This window comes from Paramormyrops kingsleyae, chromosome 1, assembly GCF_048594095.1.
Source record: "Paramormyrops kingsleyae isolate MSU_618 chromosome 1, PKINGS_0.4, whole genome shotgun sequence".
Classification (NCBI taxonomy): domain Eukaryota; kingdom Metazoa; phylum Chordata; class Actinopteri; order Osteoglossiformes; family Mormyridae; genus Paramormyrops; species Paramormyrops kingsleyae.
In genome coordinates, this window is record NC_132797.1 from 36,000,223 (window position 1) to 36,010,833 (window position 10,611).

Genomic DNA, 10,611 nt, shown 5'->3' on the forward strand with positions numbered 1-10,611 from the left:
TTTGTCTCCCCTGGTTACTGACAACAAAGGCGGCTGTTGCTTAGCAAACCCACAGATATAAAATTGGTCCGTAGAGCTGTTCCCTGAACTGCAAACCAAACTGAAACCTCAGACATCAGCTTGAAGACCTGTAACATGGTGAGGATATATTCCAGAAACTTTTCAGGTTAAATGATCATAGGAGCGTAACATTTACGAGAATGTATATAGGGAACCAACTGTAAATGATGTGAAGTAAATGGATGAATAGAAGGCTATAGGTTATATTGGGGTTACAGAATCAGGGCTGGGTGCCAAGGAATTTTGTTCTAACACGGAATGCCTTATCAAACTATTTCATGAAATAAATGAAACATTGTAAAATGTTTTCATTATGCTTGTCAAAGTTACCACATTATTTTTAAAGTCGTAACCTCTTATTATTTATTTGATTGTGTTAACACATGTAGTATTTTGATACCCAAATAGGAAAATAGTATGAGCAACGATGGTCAATAGAAACCTATAGTATTTCTTCCAGGCTGTAATTCTCCTGAGAGTTTTGGTTGGACATGGCACAGGCATCCAGAATTTACAGCTAAAATCAAAGCATTCTGTGGGGATCTCTAAAGACAATGAAACTTTGTTACTTGGTTCATTTCATTTAAAAATAAATTCCAGACAGCTCAAAAGATTAAAAAATATATCATTTTATATATTTATTTTATTGAAGGCTAATACCATAAAATGAGGATCTTTCCAGTTATTAAGTGCATTTTCAATACTTGTCAAGCTTCTAAAAATATACTTTAAATACTAAATATATACAATTAAATAATTTTTAGGTGATATCGCAAATATGATTGTATATGCAATCAATCGCAATTCTGAAAATTAAAAATTTAATTTAATTAAGCAGCTGAATTAATATTTATTTTTCAAACAGGATTTAAAAACACTTGGCATAGATTAACTGGTCTGTATAGGTGTTATAGTGTTATATCACTTAAATCAGTCTTGTTACTGTAACTAGCCTAATAAAACGTCTGGTTTTGTTAAACACGATTTCATTTAGCCTAGCATTCTGATGCAATATACTCTATATTTATGAGGATGCAAACATCGGTACTTTGAGTAGGGAAAAAATGGTGTGTCATGGAAAATTCATCCTCATAGGCTTGCCCTGGACCAGAAACCACTGGCCTTAATGATAGAGAATGAGAAAATTATTTTTAAAATGCCAATATTACTTTTATCTTATAAACACCAACATCTACTTCATATCAAGACCTGATTAATATTTGACTAAATATAAAATTCAGTTTCAAGCTGGATTTAGAGACATGCATTCTTGGCGCAGTTTTATTGAGCATAAGAATACAGTTTGTAATGTGGTTATCTGGCTACAATGACTGTTGTCCTACTTTTGTTGATTTCTTTTGTCTCCCATTCTAGCGCGAGTGCATCTCTGTCCACGTAGGCCAGGCTGGAGCCCAGATTGGAAATGCATGCTGGGAACTGTACTGCCTGGAGCATGGTATCCAACCCGATGGACAAATGCCCAGTGACAAGACCATCGGGGGAGGAGACGACTCCTTCAACACATTTTTTAGTGAAACGGGAGCCGGGAAACATGTCCCCCGTGCTGTATTTGTGGACCTAGAACCTACTGTCATTGGTAAGAAAGAGGGTACATTGGATTACAAAATAAAAACATAATCTCTCCTCAGAAGATCTACAGGATTGTCTAATTTAAGATCATTCATGGACATTCACTATGAAACCTTTAGCCTATGGCACATAAACCAGTCTAACAACACAAACACTCAAATATAAATTGAACGAAGGGCCCTGTACCACATAGTTTATTCTGAATAAAATTTTATCTCTATTTTTATAAACAGAGTTGGGTAATTCAGGTACAGAGAGTAAAAGTGGTTGGTTGAAACAAAATCCTAGTCTGGACTTTTACTCTCTGGAGCTGAATTACCCAACTCTGTTTATAAATACGTACTTATCAGGTTTAATTTGTACAAAACTGACATAATTTTCCCTGTTTCACTTTGCTCAATAGCAAGAACTGATGCTATGCTTCTTTCCAGATGAGGTACGCACAGGTACTTATCGGCAGCTGTTTCATCCTGAGCAGCTCATCACAGGCAAAGAAGATGCTGCCAACAACTATGCCCGCGGGCACTACACCATCGGCAAGGAGATCATCGACCTGGTGCTGGACAGGACACGCAAGCTGGTATGGACTTCATTGGGATTTCACTGTAATTTCTTAACAGACATTTTGCTATATAACATTTTATCACTTTACATGAAACCTTCTCCCTGTCTCCCTCAGGCTGACCAGTGCACCGGCCTCCAAGGTTTCCTCATCTTCCACAGTTTTGGTGGGGGTACTGGCTCTGGCTTCACCTCCCTCCTGATGGAACGCCTCTCAGTTGACTATGGAAAGAAATCCAAGCTGGAGTTTGCTGTCTATCCAGCTCCACAAGTGTCCACAGCTGTGGTTGAGCCCTACAACTCCATCCTGACCACCCACACCACCCTGGAGCACTCTGACTGTGCCTTCATGGTGGACAATGAAGCCATCTATGATATCTGCCGCAGAAATCTGGACATCGAGCGCCCAACATACACCAACCTCAACAGGCTTATTGGCCAGATTGTCTCCTCCATTACAGCCTCACTGCGCTTTGATGGAGCCCTGAATGTGGACCTGACAGAGTTCCAGACCAATTTGGTGCCTTATCCCCGTATCCACTTTCCTCTGGCTACCTATGCCCCAGTGATCTCTGCTGAGAAGGCTTACCACGAGCAGCTGTCAGTGGCTGAGATCACCAATGCCTGCTTTGAGCCAGCCAATCAGATGGTGAAGTGTGACCCCCGTCACGGCAAGTACATGGCCTGCTGTCTGCTGTACCGTGGAGACGTGGTTCCCAAAGATGTCAACTCAGCCATTGCCACTATCAAGACCAAGCGCACCATCCAGTTTGTGGACTGGTGTCCTACTGGCTTTAAAGTGGGTATCAACTACCAGCCACCCACTGTGGTTCCTGGAGGAGACCTGGCCAAGGTTCAGAGGGCTGTGTGCATGCTGAGCAACACCACCGCCATCGCTGAGGCCTGGGCTCGCCTGGACCACAAGTTTGACCTGATGTACGCCAAGAGAGCCTTTGTCCACTGGTATGTGGGAGAGGGTATGGAGGAGGGAGAGTTTTCTGAAGCCCGTGAAGACATGGCAGCCCTGGAGAAGGACTATGAAGAGGTCGGCACCGACAGCGTGGGGGACGAAGGGGAAGAGGAGGGAGAGGAATATTAAAGTATAAAATGTATATGGAAGTTTGATTTGATAATATTACTAGCATTTAATATTTTATTAACATTGGCAATATTCATTTTTTAATGTGGAATTTTTGAGTACAGCATTTTAAACTAAACCAAATGTAATTAGATAATAATAATAATAATAATAATAATAATAATAATAATAGTAATAATAATAATACAATTCTGGAGTGTTCAACAACATGTTCTTTACCAGTTTTTTGTTTAATTCTGCATTTGCATTTTTAAAATTTTAATTTGCATGTTTTTCCCCAGCATATTTGCATTATACTAAAGATTAAAGGAGTGTCTTTTTTTGTACCTCTCTGTTTGATAAACCGATACCCCAAATAAAGTGTCCATTCTCTCCAGCCCTGTGTGAAACAGCTCTTTTCACTTACAAACATGAATATAATGTGATTCTCCAAACATCTAGTAATTTCTCATAATCTAATTAAATCAGCTCTTCTCTTGACAAATAACATTTGGAGCCATTATTTTTGAGCACTTTATTTTTTTTCAGGGATTTAGAGGTTAATGCTCTGCATAGAGCAAAGTCTGTAAAAAAATATAAGCACAGTGGTCAATTTTGGAACAATTAGGAAAGGCCACATTTCCTGCCACATTTCCGCTATCCAATTACCTCCCTAGACCCCCGACTGTAGGTAAACAACAGCAACCAAAAGCTGAACTGCGGCAATGTAAACAGTGACATCACAGGACTGTCCGTAAAGAGATCTGGAATGTTGGAGGGAAGCAGCAGCGAGTTCTGTTTGAGTCATTCACTGTGCTTTCACCACAAATCACCTCAGAGCCTCAGCTGTCCTCCTGAACTGATATTTAGGCCCAACTCGACCCAATCTGCAAATTCACACAGGCACACAATAAACACACAGTCATGCTGTCATACACACATGTGATTTTAAAAGCAAAACTAAATAATTAGCATCTAGTCCCTCCTCATAACATGTAGGTCTATAGGCATAGGGAAAATAAAAAAGCTACTATTAATTTGAGCAAATCAGGATGCACACACTTCTTGTTGAGATGAGAAAAATGACATTAGAAAATTCTTGAAATTTGGCTGTTCTACACTGGATTTTTGAACTTCAAACCACATCAAGCCTTTTCACATTAACCATATTGATTCATAAGGTGATTTATCAGCTGGTTCTGGATTAACATGTGAATCAGTCTGTGTCCAGACCGCAGTCTGGACATTGTGAACCCCTGCTCTAAATCTTTGTCAACTTTAAAGAATAATAATTCAAGCATTTTTATAGTAAAATTTCCTTCTGCTTCCCCTGATTTCCCTGAACTATTCTGGAGGGTCAAAAGCTCAAACTTATCAATTTTGTTTTTATTTCCATGTCCACTTTGCTAACGCCTTTTACACAGAGGTGTAAATATAAGGCCACCTCTTTCACCACCCCACGTAAAGATGATAATCGAAATAATAAAAAAGAAATATGGCTTATTTTAATTTCTAAGCAGAACCACAGAAGAGACACTGTGCTATGCAGACACCCTTATAAACATAATTGGCCACTTATGGCAATGGCGTAGATTTAAGGATGGGTGGTGGGAACGTGTCCCGACCCATTTTGTGGGAGTTCTGTGTGTTTTTACAGGGGGTTGGGGCTGATTGGTCCCTATCAGTGCTGTTACCAAACGTACGCTCTTCCCTGATGGACACCCCGTCCAAACTTTCTGCAGGCACCGCTGCAATTACAGAGTCCCCCTTAGCGCTATAAACACAAACTAAGCCTGAACCCGACCTAAACCTGACCAATGAAAAAACTGGCCCTAGTACAGCCAGAGTCTGATGGTGATTTTGGGGATCAGTAGGCCTTGTTGAACTTGCAGACCTTTATTTATGTTTATTAGAAGAGGAGCACATACAGTATTCTCATGGAAATATAGTTCAACAAAAATATATGTATTCTCACCACAAAAAATCTGCTCACCTAAAAATGATATTTTAGATCCTTATACCAATGGATATTAATACAATATGTACGTCATTTTGTCTCAAGAAACATATAAACAGGATATACGAAGTTACACTGTAGAAACAATGTGATTGAAGCTTTACACTGAGGCATTGTTACTCTTTGATTCCTTTTGGCTTGTCTGTAATATCCAGCCTTTGTTTTCCTCACAGGTGGTGTAAACTCACACTATTGTTTCCCTCAACCCCCACAGGGCAGGATCCTTGAAATGCAGGAACCGATCCAATCGTTTCGTTTGCACCTATTCATACAGAGAAATGTAACGTCTAACTTGTGTTGTCATGCTGTGAGAGGGTATTAAATTATAAAGTGTGCATGTGCATATAATTGTTGGCTATATTTATGTGTTCCCAAGGCAATGTGTGCAGGCTCTCGGAGCCTAACATCTTTGACACAGGAAGCACAGGGGGTTGGTTACACTGAGGACAGCCCACAACACCACTGCTCCAGCCATCGGCAAATCAGCTTCCTGCCCCGTCATCCCTCCCACTATAAAAGTGCAGCCTCAGCCCCTCCTCCCGCATTCCTGCCTTCACATCCCGAATCCTCAGCATCGGTTTGAAGGAATATCCACTAAAATGGTGAGTGCTGACATTTGATGCGCATTTGAAATGTGTCTGTTTGTCGCTTTTATCAATTTAGTTATGATAATAACAAAATAGCCTTTTAAACGTGAGTTAAAACATTGTTTTGCTGTGTAGATTTCTCTTACATTCACATTAATTTCAATTCAATTGGTTAGTTTTTAAATATCCATGCGTAGAGCAATGAACCAATATTTTAGCTAGTTTATACAACTACCTGACGGTAGCTAGAGGCAGTATGACTTGTGGAACCCTGTTACGGTATACTTAAATTGCCTAGATGGGGGAGGGTCGGACTCCAGCGTGATCGAGAACCTCTGGAGCCTGTGGGCTAGGTGCCAGGGAAATCTCCAGGCAGTGAAAAAGCCATTTAGTTAATACACAACTTGCTACTAAATTATGTCTTTGGAAGATAATGAGTCAATATGTGGCTTCTGGGGCAGGAACTAATCACTGGGATTGAAAAGCCTGTCTGCTCTGAGAGGTGTAATCAGAGATCAGAGTCAATTTGACCAGTGTTCCTCAAACCAGTCCTCGGGGACCCCAAACGTTCCACATTTCTGCTCCCGCCCAACTCCCAGGGAACTGGGGAGAGAGCAAAAATGTGGACTGTCAGGGGGTCCCCGAGTACTGGTTTGAGAAACACTGGATGAGATGCAGTGGTGCAGTGCTGCCCTCCACAGGCACATCTCGCCCTAGCACATGTTGTTTCTCAATATCCCGCTATGCTGCTTACATCTCTGTGGCTGCGTGGGGCAGATCTACAGAACTTAGTCAATGAAGGAAATATCCTCTGCAACACACAACTGAGCAGGTTGAAGCATCCATATCTACATTAGGAAGGAATATGGCTCATCTGGATTTCCTGCCTCACTCTGTATACGTGTGCAGTACATGTTGTGTGGGGTTCCCTCAGGTACTCCGCTGTCCTTCCACAGTTCAAAGAGATGCAGTGAGGCTAACTGGACACTGGAAATAGCCATAGTGAGGGAGTGTGTGTCCTGTGATGGACTGGCATCCTGTATAGGGTGTGCCTATGCCTTGTGCCCGGTGCTGCCTGGTACAGGCTCAGGCTGCCCAGTAGCCCTGTCAAGAGAAGAGCTGGAGATGGATGGCTTCCATGTTTGTTGTTCGTTGCTGTACTCTTTCAGTTTTCATGAGGTAAAGCCTAACTGGGCCAAATACTCATATGAATGTAGCATAATTACATTTATTCAGACTAAATTAAGATAGGACACCTAGAATTAATAATCAGATGTATTAATTAGAACTGGTGCGGGTAGAAGTAGAATAGCAAGTTGTTTGTTTAGAAAATACTTTTACTAATGACCTTTCTGGAGATATGCTTAAATCAAAGCTTCCTAAAAGTCCTCCTCAGGACCATGTATGACATCATTCACTGCGCGCTTCCGCTCAGTGCACTTCCGTTTGTTATTACTTTCTCTACATTTATTACTTCATTGTTTTGAAGTAATTTATGCTACTTTTCATCCTGTGCAAGCTCAGCACATTCCACTGGCGAACAAGGGAGCATTTAGCTTTAGCCTCCTAGCAGATAGCTCAGCCACCCTGCCATGTACGTGCTTCTTTTCATTCAGGGTGCATATATTATCAAACATAAATTATTATTTCTATCCTGTAACTTTAAGTACTATGGTTAGAAGAGGCGATATTTGTTTTACCTTGATATTAATATATTTCAGTCTCTGGCTCTGCAAGCTACAATCTTGCCCACGATCAGAAGGGCACTGGTTGAGTCCCCATGGTCAGCTGAATGATTTCAGCATTGGGCCCCTGAACGAGGCCCTTAACCGCAGTTGCTCCAGGGACTGACTGTCCCTGATTTCTCTGTTGTACATCACTTTTGATAAAAACTGCTAAACAGTAAAAACTTCTGTGAATTAAATGGCATTCTTCCTTGTTTTCAGCGTGAATGCATTTCCATGCACGTTGGCCAAGCTGGTGCCCAGATGGGCAATGCATGCTGGGAACTGTACTGCCTGGAACATGGTATCCAACCCGATGGACAAATGCCCAGTGACAAGACCATCGGGGGAGGAGACGACTCCTTCAACACTTTTTTTAGTGAAACAGGAGCTGGGAAACATGTCCCCCGTGCTGTATTTGTGGACCTGGAACCTACTGTCATTGGTAAGAAAGAGGGTACATTGGATTACAAAATAAAAACATAATCTCTCCTCAGAAAATCTACAGGATTGTCTAATTTAAGATCATTCATGGACATTCACTATGAAACCTTTAGCCTATGGCACATAAACCAGTCTAACAACACAAACACTCAAATATAAATTGAACGAAGGGCCCTGTACCACATAGTTTATTCTGAATAAAATTTTATCTCTGTTTTTATAAACAGAGTTGGGTAATTCAGGTACAGAGAGTAAAAGTCCAGACCAGGATTTTGTTTCAACCAACCAGTTGAGTACTCTGTGACTGTGACTGTGACCCTGGTTGGTTGAAACAAAATCTCTGGACCTGAATAACCCAACTCTGTTTATAAATACATAAAAATAATACTTACCAGGTTTAATTTGTACAAAACTTTTTCCCTGTTTCACTTTGCTCAATAGCATGAACTGATGCTATGCTTCTTTCCAGATGAGGTACGCACAGGTACTTATCGGCAGCTGTTTCATCCTGAGCAGCTCATCACAGGCAAAGAAGATGCTGCCAACAACTATGCCCGCGGGCACTACACCATCGGCAAGGAGATCATCGACCTGGTGCTGGACAGGACACGCAAGCTGGTATGGACTTCATTGGGATTTCACTGTAATTTCTTAACAGACATTTTGCTATATAACATTTTATCACTTTACATGAAACCTTCTCCCTGTCTCCCTCAGGCTGACCAGTGCACCGGCCTCCAAGGTTTCCTCATCTTCCACAGTTTTGGTGGGGGTACTGGCTCTGGCTTCACCTCCCTCCTGATGGAACGCCTCTCAGTTGACTATGGAAAGAAATCCAAGCTGGAGTTTGCTGTCTATCCAGCTCCTCAAGTGTCCACAGCTGTGGTTGAGCCCTACAACTCCATCCTGACCACCCACACCACCCTGGAGCACTCTGACTGTGCCTTCATGGTGGACAATGAAGCCATCTATGATATCTGCCGCAGAAATCTGGACATCGAGCGCCCAACATACACCAACCTCAACAGGCTTATTGGCCAGATTGTCTCCTCCATTACAGCCTCACTGCGCTTTGATGGAGCCTTGAATGTGGACCTGACAGAGTTCCAGACCAATTTGGTGCCTTATCCCCGTATCCACTTTCCTCTGGCTACCTATGCCCCAGTGATCTCTGCTGAGAAGGCTTACCACGAGCAGCTTTCTGTTGCAGATATCACCAATGCCTGCTTTGAGCCAGCCAATCAGATGGTGAAGTGTGACCCCCGTCACGGCAAGTACATGGCCTGCTGTCTGCTGTACCGTGGAGACGTGGTTCCCAAAGATGTCAACTCAGCCATTGCCACTATCAAGACCAAGCGCACCATCCAGTTTGTGGACTGGTGTCCTACTGGCTTTAAAGTGGGTATCAACTACCAGCCACCCACTGTGGTTCCTGGAGGAGACCTGGCCAAGGTTCAGAGGGCTGTTTGCATGCTGAGCAACACCACCGCCATCGCTGAGGCCTGGGCTCGCCTGGACCACAAGTTTGACCTGATGTACGCCAAGAGAGCCTTTGTCCACTGGTATGTGGGAGAGGGTATGGAGGAGGGAGAGTTTTCTGAAGCCCGTGAAGACATGGCAGCCCTGGAGAAGGACTATGAAGAGGTCGGCACCGACAGCGTGGGGGATGAAGATGAAGAAGGAGAAGAGTAATGACAGGAAACAAATTATCCGAGCCCCCCACACCTGAAGCATTCTCTGATTTCCTGTTCCAGGACAGAATTTTAAATCAGCAATTCCTACATTCACCTAACACTAACATTCCTTATATTTACAATGAGAAAGAAAATACTGCTGTAAATGCCAATAAAACATCATATTGTCATATTTATTTTAAGCTCAAAGATATTAATCACCAAAGCTAAATGTCTTTTTAAAAATGCTAAATAAAGTTAAGTCAAACTGTTTATTGGTCATTTTTATATGTTTGTTTGTTTGTTTATAAACATGTATTAGAGTGAAACTTGGGGGTTCATCTATCCAAGGCAGGGGCAGACTTGAGATGGGACCCCACTGCATTTCAGGGCACAAACACAGACACACAAGCATCCTATGGATGACATGGGTGTATAGCTGTGGTCTGCGGAAGGAAACCCGAACAAAGCATAGGGAAGTCATACAAAACATACACAGAGGAGGGAACTGAACACCCTTTCCTGGATGTGTGAGCATATTGTGCCCTCTGAGCTTGTGTACCATCCAAAATATGCGTGAATACAATGAGCTTTATGAATACATGTTTTTATCCTTTTTATCCAGTCCTTTTTGTTTCTTTTGCTTTTTGATTCTGTAAGCACTTTGAGATTTTCGATAATGTAAAGTGCAGTATAAATAAAATGTATATCCTAAGAAACTTTGCTAATATTGGACAAAAATGCAGTTGATACAGAAAAACATACCATTAAGATAGTGTGGTGTTACCAAAACAAATAAACAAAAAAGACAGATAATACGTTTCAAAAATTCAGTCAGCAACTGCAAATCAAAACTTAGGAAGCAGTTACCACTCAG

General features: G+C 41.8%; 2 protein-coding genes across 4 annotated transcripts; both read left to right on the forward strand.

Moving 5' to 3' along the window:
• The first annotated feature begins 34 nt into the window (after positions 1-34).
• LOC140592155 (tubulin alpha-1A chain-like) lies at positions 35-3,435 on the forward strand. Of its 2 annotated transcripts, XM_072714861.1 has the most exons (4): positions 36-138; positions 1,435-1,657; positions 2,082-2,230; positions 2,330-3,431. In XM_072714861.1, exons 1-4 carry the CDS (start codon positions 136-138, stop codon positions 3,308-3,310), a joined length of 1,356 nt encoding a protein of 451 aa, XP_072570962.1. In that variant the 5' UTR covers positions 36-135; the 3' UTR covers positions 3,311-3,431. The 2 variants fall into 2 exon arrangements, with proteins under 2 accessions (XP_072570960.1, XP_072570962.1); XM_072714859.1 differs by having other exon boundaries at positions 35-138; positions 2,082-3,435.
• Positions 3,436-5,850: 2,415 nt separating this feature from the next.
• On the forward strand, positions 5,851-10,007 carry LOC111840768 (tubulin alpha chain). Of its 2 annotated transcripts, XM_072714865.1 has the most exons (4): positions 5,851-5,908; positions 7,840-8,062; positions 8,531-8,679; positions 8,779-10,007. In XM_072714865.1, the coding sequence occupies exons 1-4, from the start codon at positions 5,906-5,908 to the stop codon at positions 9,751-9,753; spliced, it is 1,350 nt and encodes a 449-aa protein (XP_072570966.1). In that variant the 5' UTR covers positions 5,851-5,905; the 3' UTR covers positions 9,754-10,007. The 2 variants fall into 2 exon arrangements, with proteins under 2 accessions (XP_072570966.1, XP_072570965.1); XM_072714864.1 differs by having other exon boundaries at positions 8,531-10,007.
• Positions 10,008-10,611: the final 604 nt, after the last annotated feature.

Coding starts and splice junctions, on each gene's coding strand:
- LOC140592155 (XM_072714859.1), top strand. Junction 1,658..2,081: donor CCTAGAACCTACTGTCATTG/GTAAGAAAGAGG, acceptor GCTTCTTTCCAG/ATGAGGTACGCACAGGTACT.
- LOC111840768 (XM_072714864.1), top strand. Junction 8,063..8,530: donor CCTGGAACCTACTGTCATTG/GTAAGAAAGAGG, acceptor GCTTCTTTCCAG/ATGAGGTACGCACAGGTACT.